At 52.3% G+C, this 19972-nt stretch overlaps 1 protein-coding gene across 4 annotated transcripts in view; it reads right to left on the bottom strand.

Moving 5' to 3' along the window:
* Window positions 1-2561: 2561 nt before the first annotated feature.
* Window positions 2562-19972, bottom strand: part of NAV2 (neuron navigator 2) — a 383600-nt gene continuing 366189 nt past the window's right edge. For all 4 annotated transcript variants that reach the window (XM_026512228.4, XM_044389055.3, XM_057317561.1 and 1 more), the window contains 7 exons: window positions 18069-18304; window positions 15624-15778; window positions 15337-15408; window positions 13564-13760; window positions 12524-12642; window positions 8615-8818; window positions 2562-6030 (listed from right to left, as the gene is read on the bottom strand). In XM_026512228.4, the coding sequence (XP_026368013.1) occupies window positions 5905-6030; window positions 8615-8818; window positions 12524-12642; window positions 13564-13760; window positions 15337-15408; window positions 15624-15778; window positions 18069-18304 (1109 nt within the window). In that variant the 3' untranslated portion in view covers window positions 2562-5904. The remainder of the gene's footprint in view (window positions 6031-8614; window positions 8819-12523; window positions 12643-13563; window positions 13761-15336; window positions 15409-15623; window positions 15779-18068; window positions 18305-19972) is intronic.

Below are 19972 nucleotides of genomic sequence, written 5' to 3'. Positions count from 1 at the left end.
CAGCAACAAATAATAGCCAGTGGTTGAACATGTATCGTTTCCTGGAAAATAGTGCTCTGACACAGAACGTCTTTCTCAAGCTGGTGCCTTGAGTCTTTAAGAGGACAGTTCAACCTCCAGCTTTACAGTAGGAACCAAGGAATTCGATTGTCATGTGTCCTTGGTCAAGTTCCCTTCTCCATGAAATAGGTCCTTTGGTCTGAGATGTTGCAATTGCACGTAGTAAAGCAAGTGTGGGTTGGGTTTATTTGGGGAATGTCTATTGTATCTTCTTGAACTGTTGTCAGTTCCTGATCAATATCTTTGTCGTAATGAGCTTGATAGTTAAGTCTTGATATCTGGTAGAGAAATCCCTCTCAGTTTTCTTTTTCATCAGCTATGCTTCACTATTTGCGTTTCTAAACACATTTAAAATCATCTTGTCAATTCTGTAAAACTATGATGGGCTTTTGAGTGGGATCACGTCAAATCTAGAGCCTGTTTTGGAAAAACTGACATCTTTACAACAGTGACCCTTCTAATCCACAAACATAATACGTATCTCCACATTTCTTTGGGTCTTCCTCAATTTCTCCCCAAAATGTTTTATCTATTTCTGTGTAGAAGACTTGCCCATCTTATATTTCATTTATTTTTGGGTATTAGATATTTGTGATGCTCTTAAACTGGTACCTTTTACAGTCTTAAACTTTGGCTGCATATAGATGTTGACTGTTTTTATTTTTTTTCGAGTAGGCTCTACTTCTAATGTGGGACTTGAACTCACAGCCCTGAGATTAAGAGTCGCGTGCTCTAACGACTGAGTCAGCTAGGCACCCCTGTTCAGGTGACTTTCATGTATTGATTTTGTATCCAGCTAATGTATCAACTCATTATTTCTAATAGTCTGTGAATTCTTCTGGTTTATCTAAGTACATAATGTTATCTGTGAATAAAAAGTGTAATTTTTTCCCTTTCCGATCCTCTTGCTTCACTCCACTGGCTAGGGTCTCTACTGTGATGTTAAGTGGTAACAGGAGTCATCTTTATCTGCCTCCTATCTAAAAAGGAAAACATTTGACAATTTATCATTAAATATGATGCTTTCTGGAGCACCTGGCTGGCTCCGTGAGTGGAGCGCGCAACTCTTGATCTCGGGCTTGTGAGTTCGAGCCCGACACTGGGTGTAGAGATTACTTTAAAAAATAAAATAAATGATGCTCTCTATAGTTCCGACTTCTCCTATTTAAATATTTAAGACCCGCAGGTTGGAAAAACTGACAAAGTCCCAGTCAGACGACCCAGCTAAGCCATGTCGACTACTGCTTCACACAGAGAGAAAATGTTTGTTGCTTTAAGCTGCTAAGATCTGAGGGTCCTTTGTTACACAGCAACAGGTAACAGGTGCAGGAGGGACGCATAAACCTCCCCTCAAAGTCCACCCTAAGGAGAAAGGGAGTGGGTTTTAGAACCAGACACGGTGGTTTTGAAGTCATCATGCCCTTTACATATGCTGATCCCATTTCCTAGTGAATGTCAGAACAGATTGTGCACCGATGGGTAGAATATTTGACACGGGAAATCGTAGAAATTTAGGGTATCTAGTTGCCAAACCATTGTACCAGCTCCCCTTCATTCTTTTTGACCGGCATTAAAAACTGCCTCTGTTGAACACCTGGCTTGTCTCCCCCTGGCCAGGCCATTGTGGTGCATGACAGGAGCTGTGCCTTGAGTAGGACCCCTCACGTCACTGGCAGCAGAGTCAGCCGTGGAGGCTCTATTTCACAACGAGCCCACAGGCCTCCCTTCAAGCCTTTAACATTTTTATTGCTGCTGTTAAAAGTGAATGCTAAGAGGTGATCTCATCTCCCACTGTCTATGCTCTGCGATGGCTGCCAACTGCTATGTGGAACGGGGCCCCTAAGATCAGAGGCAACCCAGCGAGGCAGGCTTTGGATTTGGAAGATGGGGCTGGAACTCCCAACTTCCACCCCTCTTAGTGACAGGATCCTTGGCAAGTGGTTTTCTCTGAGCCTGTTTTGTTCACTTGTAAAATGGAAGTCAGAATATTTACCTCCTCGGGGTCCTTTTTGCAGATTATACTGGAGGGTTTGGGAAAGCAATTTGGCTATGAATAAGTATTCAATATATTAAAAAAAAAAAAAAAACCCAAAACTTTTTTTTTGCCAAGGAGTCGATTGGCGGTCCGGCCGGATACTGATAGAGCTTGGTGCTCTTAGCGTGGTGGAGGGCCCAGAGCACTGGCATTGCCTGGGAATAGATCAGAAATCGGGAGTCTCTGGCCACACCCTGAACCTACCCAATCAGAATCTGCATTTCCACAAGATCCCCAAGGATTCATGAAGTTTGAGAGGAGTCCGAATTGCACTTCTACACAAGTAGCGACAAGTTAAAGGAAAAACTGAGAAGAGGACAGAGGGATGTTGATGGTCTAGTGACAAAGGTAGATTTGCGCGAGTTTGGGGCTCTGTTTGCTGTACGCAAGGAAGAATGGCTTGCTGTTGGCATGAAATCGAACTCCGACAAGGACTCGCTCGCGCACAGAAAAACCAAACCGCTAATCTGAATAAATAAGCATCAATTTTATTGAATCATGAATAATTTAAGACTGGTACAATCATCAGCTTTATTCTCTATGACGTGGGGCATGATCTCCAGCAGATCATTGGCAAATCCGAAAACTTCATGACAAATGAAAATTAAATAGGGAGGGCGGGAGGGAAGGAGGAAGGAAACATACCGTACACAAAATACTCAATTCCTAGTTTTCTCTTTAAAAATGGCTAGAAAAAATTCATCAAAATGCAGCACTTTAATCGATTATTTACAATTTCTATGTTACAATGAAAAAATGTACATCTTATAGGACATATTTCATAAACTGCTCCACTGGAAACAACTAGATTAAAACAGCAAACCTTCCATTTAATATCCACAAAGTTGGATTATTTTTTCCTTTTGAAGTAGATTCGCCACGATCAAATTTTGAGTACACAGAATTTCGAAGTTGAAGCATCGACAGTGAAATAAAAAATGTCCCCAAGACACAACAAAGGTCTAGGCAAGTCTCGTTCCTTGTCCCACCCCTCCCCCACCCCCAAACTTAAATTAAAAGATATTCCCATCTCATTTATGGCCTGTATAATTCTTGGCAGTTCGGGAAGAAGACTTTTGGCTTCCATTGGTAACTCAACATAAATGTTGCATAGAATTTCATACATTTCAAAATTAGCCTAACTGTAGAAAAAGGCAAAATGGAAGCATTTCGGACAGAGCCCTAAATGAGTACAAAGTCACTTTGTCAAGGGTGAGTGACAGTAAAGTAAAATGACCGAAATAAGAAATGTGCATATCAGACAACCCTGCTTCCCGAAACTTTAGGAAGGACACGGAGCTGTGAATCACACCAGGGCTACACTACTTGAAATCACTGGTCACTAGTCAGGCAGCACCAGGGACAGAGGTCTCGGTTCTGAGCCTGGACCCAGTGGCAGGGAAGTCTGTAGGAGAGGGGAGAAGACAGGGAAGGTGTCAATTAAAAAAAAAAAAAAAAAGAGTTTCAAACAATATTGGTAGGTGTCTACTCACAAGGTGACTGGGAAAACTGCCCCCAAGGAGAAGTCCATTTTACCTCCTCCCAAATTCACAGTATGAGCGTGTAAGGTCATCGTTGGGAAACAGATTGAGAAGGACCACTCTTCAGGTTTACCAGAAGGCTCAGGGTGTGGCCCATGGTCACAGGCTAAATTCATGGTTAAAATTTTTATGGAAAAAACGAAACAGAACAAGACACACTCACACACCCAGATGGCTAACGAAGGCTGCACGCAAGACAGTCTGAGTTTACGGAGCTGAAAGCAAGGACAGCACGGAGAGCTTTTCCATTCACCAGCTAGTGGGACACATTCTCCTTTTCCTCTAAGGAGGAAGAAAATGGTGTCGTCCAATGTCATGCGAGCAGTTTCAGGTCAAGTTCTTGTGGTAAGAAAATGAGAAAAAAATGTACAGAGATGGACCTTCAGAAATAGAAATGTGAAAGGTGGAATAAAAACCCTGATTGTTAACAGAGACACCCCCACTGGGGTCCGATAAAGATTCTCTTTATAAAGCAGAAACAAACAATTTACAGATTTAGCACTCTCCGTAAAGGAAATGCCAGTATGTTGAAGACACATGCTAGCAGGTCTGTATCAGCAATGTCATGTGGACTTGTAGGAACTTTAGCCTTTTCCTGCATCAGACAGAGCACTGTCTAGGCAGAGTGTTAGCTGGAGACTGATAAGAACCTAAAAAAATGCATCTTTTTTTTTTTTTTCCTTTTTTCTTTTACCCATGGTCAGGCATCCACACAAATGAGTCTTTTGGATGAGAAAAGTCACAGCAACTTGAGTCCTCCTAATGAGTAGATGACTTTTTAGCCCTGTTTGCTCTGATGGGGAAAACAAACCAAAAAAAAAAAAATAATGGACCCCAGGCAGGCACAACACTCGTAAATGAACACGGTTCGTACAAAACCAGTAAGGCATCGCTTTGGGAAGGTCAGCACCGAAGAGGTCAGGCAAGACTCGTCCGGACGGAGGCGGGGGCTTCTGGAAGGGAGCCGCCACCGGCCCCTTGTGGAAGTTGCATCACGTTGGTTCTGAGGAAAGTGCAAGTCTTGTGCGAGGTGACCTCAGCACCCCACCTGAGGTTGGGGCTGGCACGCCTGAGGTGTCGATGTGCGTTCTGAAGCCTCGAGGACGAGAAGGAAAGGCAAGGTCCCGGCTCACCCGCGTGTGGAGGATGGGGTCCTGGTCCACTAGAAAGGACGCGACCACCCCCGGGCCCAGAAGGGCACGGCGAGGTGTAAAACCGTAAGGATGGACAACTGAACAACCAGAACTCAGCAGGACCAAACCGAAGCTCAACTCCTGCGGTTCTTTCTTTCACCAAAGGACTGATTCTGACCGAAGGTGGGGGCAGGGGGAGGAGAGGAAAATCTTCAAAAGCAAAGAGTCAGAAAAGGGGGAAACTCAACCTCATTTGCAAGGGGGTAACCAGTTCTCCAAAACAGACCAAGTCTCACTGTCCACAGTGTTTGCAGAAAGAAAAACCTGATTCACTGAGATAGGAGGAGACAGTAGACACATGCTGTCTGCATCGCGGCCACATCCGTTCGCGCACGTTCCACTCACGCTCAGGACCGGCTGGAGGCTGATGGCTCTGAAAGGTGTGGCCGAACGGGAACAGGCAAAAATACCCCTCGGGTAAGGAGAGCACCATTTAAAGAGCAACACGAAACAGCGAGCGCGCTTTGCGTCTCCCTACGGTCTCTCTGCGCTGTCGCTCTGTAGTCTGCCGCGCGTGACCCAGCAGCGGCCGCCTCGTTAGCACCAGCCCTCTCCGCGGCGGCTGCGGGGAGGGCGGGGAGGCAGGCGGGGGCTGCTGGCCGCAGGACCCGGGCTGGAGGGTCTGTGCGGAGGGCAAGCTGTGCTGCTCGCATCTCCAGCTTGGCTCCAGTCTCTTCCGCTCTGGGTAGATCGCGGCAGGACACGGTTCGGTTTCAGAGCTTCCAAGCGGGCTCTTGGTTTTTTTGTTTTCTTTATAACCTTTTCATTTCAATGGTGACGATCCTTTCCCGAGAAGTAACTTCAGTGTCTTAGGGAGGTCACAGCTACAAGGCAAACGATCATGAAAAGAAACAAGAAGATAGTGCAGGTCTCACTGTGGAAGGAAGGGGTGCCAAGGCGGCTGGCCTGGGAGGCCCGCACCCAGGTCGAGGCTGGAGGAGGAGGGGTCTGGGTATCCCTGCAGCTCTCACGCGGTGGCCGGGGCTTGGCTCAGGAGGGCATCTTCGGGATGGTGCAGGGGACGCAGGCGGAGCAGGGCAGAGGGGGGAGGCGGGCAGGCTCCGCGGCTGGCCTGTCACAGAGTAGACTCTAGGGAAGAGTCCAGGATGTCGTCGTGATGGCTGTTGCTGTTGGAGTCGCTGTCGTAGCTCTGGGGGCTGGAGTAGCTGGCCGCCTCCTGCAGCCTCATCAGCATGTTTATCTGCGGAGACAGCAAGAGCGTGAGCGCCTTCCAGTCTGGCAGCCGTCCACCTCTGGCCTTCTCCAAGCTCACGCTACATCCTCCGGACTCACCCTGGGTTGCAGCCCACAGCGGAGGCCGTGGACCAAAACCAAAACGACTGTGGACTCCGGGCCGGGCTTCCAGGGTTCCAATCCTGGCTCTACCACTTACGAGCCACATAACCTTGTGCAAGTTACTTAACCTTTTTATGCCTCAGCTTCTTCACTGGCCACATAAGAACAATCGTACCTGTCCTACGACGTCGTGGGCGTGGATTGAGTGAATATATGCAGAGCACAGAAAACAAAATAAGAAGCCTTCTAGGAATACAGTATTTATTTTTTATTTGCAAGCGACACACCTTACCCAAGCACAGCCCCCAGATGGCGCAGAGATGCCAGTCAAGCTGACAGCTGAAGCATGTGGCTCCCCCTTCAGGGAGCACCGAGCCGGTGGGTACATCTGGCTCTGGCCATTGGGCAGCCTGGAGCCGGCTGCGCTCCCGCTCCTGTCAAGGCCCCCACGGGGGTAAAGGACAGCACCTGTCACAAGCGGAGCCACAAGGCACAGAGGGGCCTGGATTCTAAGGCAGGAAACTCCGGGCAAATTATCTACCATATCTGAGCCCCCAGTTTTTCATCTGCAGAGCGGAGAGAACAAGAGCACCTGTATCTCAGAGGGTTGAAGGGGGGAGTGAAGGACAGCATGTGCATTAGACCCTCAGAATAGGGCCTGGCACATGGGGAAGTGCTCAATAAATGAGATCTGCTATCACCATCATCATTCGACTTTAAGAATTTAAAGAATGTTCTGAGACCTTCCCTGTCTACAGTCTATTGGTTACTTGTTTGCCACTGAGAGGGGGAAGTAGGAACTAATTTTATGTGCAACTGTAAACTGTGTCTTTTATATTTTATGTAGCAAGTAAGCTAGAAAGTAGGGTCTCTCTGAGCTACGGCCAAGATGACATCCAGCTGCCCCTCAGGATGCCTTGCGGTCTCCTTGGGTGAGCCAGGGCGCAGAACCACCACCAGTGGTGCCCATCGGTGTAGCCGTGACCGGGTAAGAGGCGGAGCCGAAGCACAACGGGCAATCCTTGGCAGCCGCGATTATCCACTCATCAGACAGCCCCAGTGTATTTACAGTGTATGTTCTCGAACAAAAACGAGTCAGTCCTCTTCTCCTGGAGGCCTCAGTCTCATGAGGGAGAGAGAGACCAGTCAACAAGAGACCTCGGGCCCTGGGCAGGGAGAAACACCAAGTATCTATTTGATAACTGGGGGGTAACCGAGCTGGCACAGCTCACTTCTGGGGACCTGGAGAGAGAGTTCTGTGTAACTATTCCAAGAGCTCCAGGTTTTACTTAAATGCCCTTATGTGTAGTCAGGGACACAAACACTCCTGCGTAAGAGAAGAGGCTCTGGGGGTGAGGGAGCCATTCTTTCCTCTAGATATCTCCTAAATTCTATTTTTATGGAAGGGAAGAGCTCGTGAACTTGTGGCCACAAAAACATCTCCATGACTCTAGCTTCAGCCATAATTAACGTTCGACTTGGCTTTTAAAATCTGGTCCTCTCTTCTGCAAAACCATCGTTGTAAGCAAAAGCTCAACAGGACCCCAGCTCCTTCCTGCCAGTCAGGAGGATGGCGGACAAGCCAAAGCAGTGATGATGATGATTATTATTTTTATCTAGCAAATCAGTGAGTCATCAGGGAAAGAACAAGTCAGCTGTCTTTCAATCCTGCTGCATCCCTCATGAATACGCTCTTTCATTAAGTAAGGCAGGTCATATTTTCTGCTGTGTTTCTCCTTTTGCCTTAGCTGCCAAGGGAGCTCAAGGGTAAACTGAAGGCATGATAATGGTCACTTAAGTATGGGAGGCTCTGGGATATGTGCTTCACCTTCTTTAATAGAGCTTTTGATTTATGAGGTCTAATTTGGCAGTATGACTATGTATGGGTCTCCCGTAGGCAGAGAACACTAATTACAGTGTTACCGTCCCTGGTCTAGGTTCTTCTCAAAGGGCCTTTATTTGCTTTCGCAATGGTGGGGGCACATAAGCAGCTCAGGCAGTGTTACACAGACTTAACTCAGGTCGCTGGCCTCGGGACCCGTATTTAGGCTTCCCCGCCCTCTGGGAGTTCCTCATGCCCTCACACCTCTCCCTGCCTGTGCGTCCGTTCAGTTGGCTCGGGCTTCTGCTCCTTTGCAGTCTCTGCCTCTGCTCTGTCACGACGGGGAGAGATGAACGGGGCAGGACAGGAAGTTGGTACTCTAATCAGAGGGCAAAGATGGGACAGGGGCGTGTAGGTTGGGAAAAATCACATTTGTAACCTTTTACCTTATACCGGAACAAATCTCAGAGGGTTAAAGGCTGCAGTGAAAAACTGACACGATGGACGGTAACATTGGCAAAAGTATGACTAACCTTGGGGTGGGTCCAGCCTTCCCAAGGGAGACCCTGGCTTGGTCACGTCTCTATTCCCAGCATGCCTTGCGTCATGACCAATATATAGCAAGTGCTCAGTGAATGCTGAGCTGCTCTGGGAGCTGAGGACTCACCAGTGGGTCTCCTTCGGCGTCGCTGGGGGGCATCTGCTTGCTCGCAGACCCTTCCCGAGGCACGGAGTAGCCGTCGAAGCCGACATCCTCAGGCCGGAGCTGCAGCAGGGGGGGCCACTCGTGCTGCTGTGGGCTGGCTGCCCAGGGGTAGGTGTCCATCACCCACTTGGCGGGATCCTCCCAGGGAGCCCGCCTTCCATAGAGCTGAAAACAGGCAAAGAAGGAATAGTCTGGGAGTGGCCCGGGACCTCTTCTGCAGCCCTGCTTGTGCAGCCTTTGGAAACCTCCTCAAGCCCAGGATTACGCCTTCCCAAATGGAGTAACTCCACTTCCAGAATTCTAAGGAAGGAAGCTTCCCGAGGTACCCACAGCTTGACGTGCTAAGACTGAAGGCCATGTGACCTAAGGGCCACAGGTCTGGCTTTGGAGTCAGGCTGACCTGGGTCCACATCTTAGCTCCACCACTGCCTCGCCAGGTCACCCTCAACTCTACGCTTTGGTGATTCAAAGTGAAAAGTAGCTGCTTGGTGGGGGGACTCCAACCATGTGATTTGAAGCATTTGTTCATTTTTGTGGTGTAAATACTCTTTCTAGGGCCAGTTTCAAACCACCAATATGGTAGCACTGAACTTGGAGCTGGAAGGAGGTGCTGACCATCGGCTCCCACAAGCCGGCTCTAGTATCCCATGGGGTGACACCCCCGAAGATGACCCCCCACACGGATCGAGCGCTGGGCATCAACACCACAGGGGGTCACCAACAGCCCTGGTTCGATAAAACCCCATTTCTTGAAGCAGCTCAGACTCTCAGAGCCCCTCACGGCAGCACCGGTCACTTCAAAACAGCACACTGCTAACAGAGGTTACGGACGGGTATCAGAATCTTCAGTCTCTCTCTCAACTACTATGCTCCAAAATTGTCCATAACAACTGACAGAAAACTATGTTATCACTTTGTTCAAGGCCTTTTCTTAAGTCTTACATATTTAATGATAAAATTATCACAGTGACTTTCACTAGCAATGTCAGGAAATCTATACCGTCTTTCAAGGACAGAAACCCGGGCCCCGCCCCTCCCCAGGCAGCGCTCTGCACACAAAACGGCCCTCATCTTCCCTGTAACGCCACCGTGGCTGTCGCACCTTACCGCTGACCACATGTCAGCAGCGCTTTGCAAATACTGCACTTCCATGTGACTCCAAGGGGAAGTACGATCCCCGACCCCCGAGTCTCCCAGATAAGGGGACAGGCCCAGGGAGGAAAGGCAGCAGACTGGGAATCCAAGTCTGTCGGCCTCCATGCACCACCGAGTCGGCGCTGTGGCAGGTGCGCTCGCCCAGTGCGGTGCTGGCTGTGGCTCTGGGAGGCACCCCCTCGACAGGGGGCCACAGGGTACACAGACCAAAGACTCCTGACCCACCGTGTCTGCAGGGCAGCTCCAAAGTGAGGCTGCACCTGGACCACAGCCTGTCTGTCCGTCTGCCCCCTCTGCCCTCCCACGACTCCTACAGGTGAGAGGGGAGAGAGGACTTGCTAACAGAACGGAGCTGAGCTCTGACTGACCAGACCACATCTATCCAGGTCACAGGCTGCCCCAGCTGGAAGGAACTGGGGTCACCTGGCCTCGTTTACCAGATGGGGTCGTCGGGGTCTAAACAGAAGTGCCAGCCATGAAAGATTATGAAGCAGAGCTGGATTCAAACCCAGGACCTCAGCTTCCTTGTCTGGGCCTGTCCCCTCTCCACCCCTCCTAACTGAGTCCAGCTGGTATCAGCAAGAGCCACGTGATTCAGCCAAAACCAGAGCAGGGAGAGGCAGACCAGCCTGTCCATCAGACGGATGTGTCAACTTGGCTGATTCACGACTGCCTACGGCACCTCTGACCTTGATGTCTGATTTGTCGGGGAAGCCGCCCACCCTGCCCTCGTGGCACACGGGCTTACCCATCCCTCCCCATTAGCGACCAGCTCCTCCTGAGCTCAAGACACGCACGGCCTCCTATGACCTCACTGCTTTCTCAGACGCTTGCACCTCTCCCGTCTAGCACCCTCACCTTGTCTGTCGCTAAATCTTCCTTCACCTGGGGCAGTGGTGAGTCTCAGGCCTGAGGATTCAGTCTGGTGTTCTAAAGGCAATTCGTAGTCTGAGCGAGAAGGGGTCACGTGAAGGTGTGGTGTGTACGTGCGTGCACGCCAGGAAGGGAGGGACACACAGGCATTTGGGGAATATTCAGAAGTGAAGAAGGCTGTTCTCCATCAGAAACATCCCTGCAATTTTCGAAGCTTCTCCCTCCAAAGGGAGGATTGGGTCCCCTTTCCCAAGCCAGACCTCACATGTGAGGCTGAAGCAGGGCCGTACTTCCGGAGTCAGTCTGGAGGAGAGGCTCAGGGCTGCAGAGCAGACGGCTGGGATGTGGAGCTCATCCAATCCTTAAACATCGTGGCCCAGAGGTTTTCAATTATTTGCTCTTCCCCTGACCCTACCACGGAGTAGCCTGAGGACCTTCTGGGCTCCACAGAAGCCAGCCAGAGAAAATACTAGTCTAAGCTTCTCAGATCACAGACAGGGAACCTGAGGCCTATGGACAGGAGACTTGCCCAGGGTCTCAGAGCAGGCTGGGTCATCCGACAAATGGCCCAACACTCTTCCCCGCCCACCCGGGGAACACAGGTCCTTTGAGCCGCTCTATAGACCTCAGACACTTTGGCAAACATTTACAATGACAGCTCCGAAGGGGAACAGGACTGGGGACTGAGTCATAAGACAAATGTACATCAGGCGATGTGAACATCATCTGCAAGGACAGAAGATATTTTTACAAGCTTCCACACTCGCCACTAGACATGTTCAACACCAGGTGATGAATGGTTGGGTCAGGACCATGGCAGGCAAAGGAATCGTCATAAAAGCTCCCTGGCCCCATGGCAGCAGAGCCCCGAGGCAGCCCTGGGAAGCAGCAGAGACAGCTGGACAGACGGACAGACAGATGGGACATTCACCTTCCCCTAGGCAGGGAGGAGCCTGGCATGCCCACTGGCTCAGGAGCTGTGGCCTGAGACAAAGGGAGCGAACACCTGGGCCTCTGTGAGCCTGACTCCATAGAGCGAGCAGAGCCACCGCAAGGCTACGCTTGTCTGCTCTGAACCACAGTCCCTCACGGCCACTCGCTCCCCTCACAGGGTCACGGGAGAAGTGACCCCGCACAGCGTCCAGCACACAGTTAGCATGGACTCAGGGTAACACAGGGGGAGTGGGGAATCGAACTTCTTTAAAAACAGAGACATCCCTTTGTTAAATGAAATCCTATGTAGAAAACCACCCTGTGAAACACAATACTTTGGTCTCTGAGCCACCTGAGGGCCTCCTTTCAAACGACCTCACAGCACAGAGAAGAAATGACTTTTCTTGCTTCACACTGAACTGGTAAGTCCCATGAGATGTGATGTGTCTCTGTTCCCTGTGCCAGATGGAATATTCTAGCGTCATCCCCAAATCCTTCCAACCTGTTGCCTCCTCCCTCTTGGTGGGAAAGAGACCCAATGCTCCTTTACCATGAACCCCAGGAAGGGCAGTTCAGACTCCACCTTCAGAGCCATGCCCAGAAGGCATTCTTGGACACTCAGGTCTAAAGGAGCAGGGTCACTCCTTGTGGTGGAGGACCATCATTCTCCTCTTCTATCAGCCAGGGCACTACGGCACAGACAGGTTGAACAACTTGCCTGGGGTCACACAGTAACAGTGGCAGAGCCAGGATTTGCAGCCAAGTATGTCCTACTGATGGCCTCCCCTGTGAGGGGCTGGTACCCCATGTCAGTGAGACGTCTAAAGGAGGAGATACAACTCACTGGTCACCAGCACAGTCCCCCCGCACCGCCCCCATTTTGAGGCCCGCGGCAAGCACGCTCCTCACCTGGAGTCCCTCTCTGACGGCTTCCAGGAGATAGGGGATAATCGAGTAGTTCCACAAGTCGGTGAACCACACCCTGGAGCCATCCACATCGATGGGGCATGACAGGAAGAGCCGCGGGCCTGGGGACCACAGGGAGATCCCGTCAGAGCTGAAACCGGGGGGTTAAGAGAAGCCACGGCCGGAACAAACGCCACAGGAGGGACCCCGTGATGTTCTGAATGACAGCAGAAGTACCGCTTCCCTGGGATCTCTCTTCCCCCTCCCAGGAAATCACCCAAAAGAGAGGAGAGGCTTTGTGGGGAAAGACGTTCACTGCAGTAGCATGAAGCCTGCCCGCTGGAACCAGAGCAGGCTCGGCGTCCAAGAGACAGAAACGGTTCCACAAGTGACAGCCGTGAAACGGCCACATCTATTACTCTGTAGCCTTGGGAAGGACTGTGCAAACGGAGCAGCCACACGGATGCTCAGGGGACGGTGTGAAATTAAGAAAACAGCATCCTCCGTGCACACTGTATTTGCAACTACACAGAGCCTACATGTCTGGACAAGGACAGGAAACAGAAGCTCAAATTAACATTATGTTAGGATGGTGGGATGATCAGTGGCCTTTTTTCCTCTGAACCCTAAGCTTCGGGAATGTTGATAGCATTTTATTTTTAAAGCAGAGCCAATGTCGCCGGATGGCTTGCGCTTGGGGGAGCCTTGCGCTGGGGGCTCTTCACAGAGCCGGCTGTTTTTGCATCAGCCCGGGCTGGAGGCCTCTCTCTGCTGCTGATGAGCCCTGGTGCGCTGCGCAAAGAGGGGGAAAGAAACACAGCACCGGACGCAGGCGACCGGCAGCCTCTGTGGGGTGTGCCCTGGGCTGTGATCATCCCTCTGTCCCCTTCTCATCCGTGCGTACAGTGTGGCACCCAGCTGACCTGTGCCTGCCAAACGCTGTCCGGGCCAGGGCTCCCAGGACACCCGTCTGAGGCGGCCAGAGCTCCAGGAGCAGTGCCTGCCGCCCCCACCCCCACCCCGGCCTCCCACCGCCCACTTACCTATGGTGACGTCTGAGGAGCTGTGAGCCTCCAGGAAGCGGTTGAGGTGATGCCAGACCTTGGGAATCCAGTCGATGATTTTTACCAGCTCCGCATTCCGCACCCGCCCACTGATCTCTGTTTCCATGAGCTTCCGCCTCAGGAACCGGCCTAGGAAGCCCTTCACGGGCTCTGTGTGGTTGGCACAAAGCACCCACCTGGAGGAAAGTCAGCAATGCTTTTCAGTGATGATGACTGATAAAAACGATGCCAGCCTCCCCCATCGAAGCTCATTAGATCTGGAAGGTATCTCTGCTACTAAGACAGGCCTCACTGTGCACTGAACACTGTTCTGAACGCTGCACACGCATCAAATCCCAATTCCTCACGGCAGCCCTGTGATGGAGCTAGGACTGCCAGCCCCATCTCACAGATGGAAATGCTGAGGCACAGAGAGGTTGCACAACTTCTCCGAGATCAAACAGCTATTTAACATAGAAGGGCCAAGATCAGATCCAGCACGGTCCAGCTTGAGTCTGAGCTCTAACCACTGAGCTGCTGCCTCTTGTGCTGGAAGTCAGGCTGTGGGCTGGCCGCTGGAGCTGTAACAAAGACAAGACACAGTCCCTGTTGCCCAGAAGCACTGGTCCACTGGAGGAAGTAGAAAAACAAACAGAGGAATGAGACGTGACAAAAGCTGGGGAATCAGAGAAGCCTCCAGAGGAGGGGATGTCTGAGACCAGAAGGGGGCTGGGTGGGGGGTGGAGACCAGGCTGCCGCATCTGCACAGGCACGTGGGGTGTTCGGGGAACCTGCCAGAGAGTCAGTGTGACCAGTGTAATTCAGTGCTTGGACTGGACCTGCAACCTACAGAGTCTGATTCCGTTTGGGAGGCAATGGCGAGCCACTGAAGGACTTGAAGCATGAGGGTTTTCTGGTCAGATCTGAATTCTAGAATGCTCATTCAGCTGCCACTAGCACAGGAGATGGCCTGCAGGGTGCCAAGCTGCGGGCAGGCACGGTGGTTACAGCAACGGTGTGCTGGGAGCTGTGGTGGTGGGGCAGGAGGAGAAAGCACGGACGACACAGGACAGCCTGGATGCAGAGGTGGCCATGATCTCAGGCCTGGGGGAGTCGACGTTTCTGATGTTCACAGTTCAGGCCCACTTTCAATAGATTTCCCTCAGAGATGCCTGCAGAACAGCCAGTGAAACAGGGCCAGGGGCCTACCCTGGAGTGGTTTCTCCCCTGCATCTAAGGGCCCAGCAGGAGAGGGCGTGATGTAGTTGTCTGGGAGGTGGTGCAGGGCAAAGGGCATCCAGCCACGGCAAGGCAAGCAGCAACGCAACCTTGCACGACCGAGCTGGACAGTCCTTCCCACATCCCAGCAGTGACAGCACCCCGCTACAGGGCCAGGGCAGAGGGTCTCCCAGCAGCTGGAGCTCAAAGGCCCACAGACCCAGCTCTGAGGCGACACTCACAAGCAAGAGCTTCCACTGCTCGTGATCACTTGGGGCAGAGAGATGCATCACTGGGGATGTGCGGGGAGGCAAGCCCAGAGCCACATCCTTGACATGGCTAGCCCAGGGCGGACACTTAGGGAGACCTGGGCTCATCTCAGCTCTGCCACCAACTGGCTGTGGGACCCCACGCGAATCAATTCCCTACACCTCCCTGTCCCCATTTGCAAGATAAAGCTAACTCCTTGAGGCTGTGGTGGGAATGAAATGAGTTATGCCAGGGCAAATGCTCAGCACGACGGCCAACACGGGCACTCGAACAGCAGTGCCTTACCTGAAGTTGTGATGAAGCTGCAGATTGGGGGCAGAAGAGGTAGCCTGGTTCATTGTGCCGATTATGTAAGGGCTGTGGGGACAGGAAGGAAAAGAAGGCTCTGTGAGTCAAAGGCACGCCAGGGAAGGTGCTCACAGAAGCCCACGGCGCCTGCGCGTGCAGGCAGATGGCTGCTGGCCTCCCCTGCCCCCCGTGCGGACCCCGGGCTGCGGGGGCACCGTGCCCGTGCTGCACACATCCCGTGGCCACTGTCCTCCGGGGGCCATGAGGTCAGAGCTGCCCTTTACCATTTATGGTCCTTGCAGTTGAGCAGCCCATTGAAGATCTCGCCCAGGGAGCTGACGTGATGCAGGTTGTCCAGGATGATGACGAGGGGCATGTCCACAGCGTTGTTCTCGCTGGTGCACTGGTCAGCAAGGTTGGACAGGTACTGGCGCAATTCCTGGGGAGGCCGGCGGAAGAAGTGGGTGAATGCACCCCAGTAAAGACGCACATGCTCAGAACCTCCACTTTGCCCGGGTCAACACAGGTGGAGAGGCCTTTCAGGAGGCCGAGTGGCAAACCTGTGTTGAGTGCCTATCTGCTACACATCATCATCCGGGGGGCTCAGGAGATGTGGGGTGCGGTGGGGGTGAGGAAGGCCTGGGTCCTGCCTCCTAGAACGCACTAGGTAACAGAAAACCTGCCAGGGCAGGAGCACGGCACTGTGGGGTGCCCAGGCACGGTTTCGCATCCCTGCTCCTATCACTCCCCTACAAGTCTTGTCATTTTTCTTGATATTGCTTATTATGCCCACCTTCCAGAAAGCTCCCAAGGGCAGGTGCCTTATACAACTCTGTACTTCCACAGCACCTGCCTGAGGGCCATTTACACAAGCCTTTGATGCATCGATACAGCGAAGGACCACTCCCCTCCTCCCCCCCCCCCCCCCCCCCGCCACGCAAGCAAGCACTGCTGATCAGTGCCAGATGGACTGACGGACAACCAACAGTGCGGGGGAGATGGGTCTACATGCAGAGGGGCCCTGAAGGTCTGGACTGAACTGTGCAGAAGAGGTAGGGGACTGGCTTGAGCTGGAACTAGGATGCAGCCCAGCACGGCTGGGGTTAGGGCTGTGTGTCAGAAGAGGAGGAGGAAGGATAACGGAGCGAAACAGAGAAGGCTGATACAGCAGGTGGAGGACTGGCCAGGGACCAGAATGCCTGCCTGCTAGTGTTACCATCATCATAATAGCAGCAGGGACTTAGAGCCTCACACAGCAGCTCTGCAGCCCCACGGTAACCTTGGGTGGGCACTGGGATCATCTCCGTTTTACCAATGAGACGGACAGGGCACAGCAGAATCAGGCACCGGGCTCCGGACTCGGGGCCTGCCTCAGTGCGTGCTCTCTGTCGCATCAGACGGTCCTATGTGCTGGCCTGGTAGCTCGGGGTGGGGGGGGTGATCTTTCCTCCACCTACAAACTCACACATGGGCCTCCCTTCTAAGTCAGAGTGTGGCTTGCTAGCATCAGAAAAAGCCCCACTTCTCAAGGTACTAGTCATTTCTTCTTCCTTTAGCCCCTTTCCACCAGGGGTTCATGGCCTCGGGCACCTGACAAGAACAGAGTTTCCAGAGCCTTCCTTCCCCTACACAGGCTCGTGGGGTACGGCTGGTAAGCTGTACTGTGCAGAGGTGCTGGTCAAGGGGAACGTGAGAGGGCGCTCGATTCTAGCCTGGGCTCGACCCCCAGCCACGGGCCCAGGGGTCCTTCTCTCGCTGGTTCTGGGACAGGGTGCCCTCCCCTGGCAGGCTCACACAGACACTCTGGGTATCGGCACTCTGACAACTTCTTTCTAGTCTAGCCCGACATTAAAATCAGCCGGCAAACTGTGAATGCGCAGACTCCGGCCTGCCAAACCTACTGAGGGCAGTCATGGATGAGGTCCAGGTCTGTATCTTCGAGCACACCAGATGAGTCGTAAGGCAGAAGCGTCATTTCCCAATCACCTCTGACTCACCAGTCCCCTTGCTCAGGGCCAGCCCGAGCAAATCATCCATCACCCCCCACCGCGCGAGCAGGGAACAGGCTTGCGAGAGCACTTCATGATCTTCGCCTGGGACCAGGTCCAGACGTCTCCATTGGTCCCCAGGAAGCAGGATTGAGCCTGTTTGCTGGCTCTGGAGTTCAGGACTCTGACTCAAGCCCTAGTCCACTGCTCTGTATCATCCGAGGGGTCCTAGGCACATGGCCACCTGCCTTGAGCCTCAGGTCCCTCCTCTGTGACACGAGAGTAGCCATGACCTGACCCTTGAGGGTACTGTCGTGAGGCGGCCGGTTTGCTGGTCATGGGCAAGCAGTCTGTGATGTGAGCTGTTATTATGAGTGTCATCACTGTTCAAGAGGACGTTTATTCATTTGGGAGAAACCAGAGCACCAAGGAGGCACATGACTAATTCTTGGTAAACTAAAATGGATGCTTCTGGGGTGATCCTAAAGGACTCCTAGCTCAGAGCAGGCAAGTGAGAAATGAACCAGCTTGCCTTACAGATGGCACTCCTTGCTGGAAGTTTTGGGTGCAAGGCTTCCCTCCTGCTACCCCATCCTGACTTCCTCCCCCAGGCTTTCACAACCCCAAGGGAGAGCACACAGGCAACAATGCTTTCCCATCAGCGCGGTGGTGGCCTGGACAGTTCTGAAAGGGCCACCCAGCAACCCCTGGCTGGGCGGCAGCTCCAAACGACCTCCTCACCTTGCTGGACTTGTGGTCCACGTTGAAGGTGGCGATGACACCATCCGTCAGCTCCCGTCCCTCCCGCAGCACCAAGTACTCGGACAGCCGGTTGGCCAAGTAGGTTTTCCCAGTGCCGCTGGGGCCAGAGAGGATGATCCGCCGGTGCTCCACCAGCAGGGACACGTAGCGCTGCAGGATGGGCTTGGGGATCAGGGACTCGAACACCAGTGAGTCCAGGCTGTTCTCGGCGAGCCCTGTGTTGGAAGGAAAGGGACAGGAAGGGTGTGAAGCCCTGTGGAGTGGGTAGCTCTGCGCTTGCCATCCAGGACTGCCTCGCTCTTTCCATGGCAGCCACTCATCTGAGACTGCGGCTCACCCGGGGACACGGGAGGCTGAGCGCAAACAGCCACTGTAGCCTGCTCACGAGCACCGTGTGGCCTAGCACCAGGCTCGGCCGACGCGCCCAGACTCAGACTGCACTCTAACACCCAGGCCCTCGGGCCCTGGCTGTCCTCTGCAGGGTTCCTGAGACTCCAGGCTCTGCGTGTCTGTCTGGATTTACCATGCTGCTGGTGTCTGCCCAGACCACACCTGAGTCTCCCATGTCTGCCAAGACCCTGGGGTTGCCTGTCACCCTCTTCTCTCTCGTGCCCTGTGCCACTGCTGCCCACACTCAGATATGCCACAAAGGTGGCCACACTTTCATCTTGAAAACAAAGAAATGCAATTTGATGCAGGGATGTGATGACTGGTAAGCAAAGGCTGAAATGCTACCCACCAAGCCCTCTGAGCCTCAACAATGTCAAGAGGAAACCTATCATTCCCCTTTCCCATGTGGGACAGCTCCACCAACCAGAGCTGTTTGCTTTTTTTTTTTTTTTTAAAGATTTTATTCACTTATTTGTCAGAGAGAGAGAGACAGACAACACAAGCAGGGGGAGTGGTAGGCAGAGCAGGCAGAGGGAGAAGCAGGTTCCCTGCTGAGCAAGGAGCCTGATTTGGGACTCGATCCCAGGACCCCTGGGATCCCAAGGGTCCAGGCTAGGCCAAACCCAACTGACTAAGCCACCCAGGCATCCTGGCTTTTTTTTTTTTCTTTTTTAAGATTTTATTTATTTATTTGAGAGAGTGAGAGACAGAGAGCATAAGCAGAGGGGAGGAGCAGAGGGAGGAGAAGCAGACTCCCTGCTGTGCAGGGAGCACTACACAGGGCTCGATCCCAGGATCCTGGGATCATGATCTGAGCCAAAGGCAGCCACTTAACTGACTGAGCCACCCAGGCGCCCCAGGGCCATTGGCTATTTATTTGTTTTATTTTTAAAGATTTATTTATTCATTTGTAGTGAGAGAAAGAGAGCATGTGTGGGAGCAGGGGGAGGGGCAGGGGGAGAGAAGCGGACTCCCTGCTGAGTGTGGAACCTGATGTGGGACTCGACCTTGAGATCATGGCCTGAGTCAAAATCAAGAATCAGATGCTTAACCTACAGAGCCACCCAGGTGCCCCAGGGCTGTTGGCTTTTTAAAAAGAATTATTTTCTTGATACCATTCTCAAGAGAAGATCCATCCAAGGTTACTTGTCTAAAACCTAAAGTAATTCTGTTAAAACTCACCTTAAGAAAAGTAATATATGTAGGTAAAAAATGAACTGAAGAGCATTTATTCTATTTTATTTTTTAAAGATTTCATTTTTACGTAATCTCTACACCCAGTGTGGGGCTCAAACTCACAAGCCCGCGATCAAGAGTCACGTGCTCCCCTGACTGAGCCAGCCACGCGCCCCCGGTTATTCTATTTCATGATAGTTTCTTCCTTCTACATAATTATTCACTGCAAACAGACCCCACAAATGCATTTATATGCTTGTTTCTAATCCTCCTGCAACTGAGAATGGCCCCTACATGCAGGAGACTATTCCAGAATG

Source organism: Ursus arctos, unplaced genomic scaffold (genome assembly GCF_023065955.2).
Source record: "Ursus arctos isolate Adak ecotype North America unplaced genomic scaffold, UrsArc2.0 scaffold_23, whole genome shotgun sequence".
Lineage (NCBI taxonomy): Eukaryota > Metazoa > Chordata > Mammalia > Carnivora > Ursidae > Ursus > Ursus arctos.
This window is presented reverse-complemented; position numbering and strand designations above follow the sequence as displayed.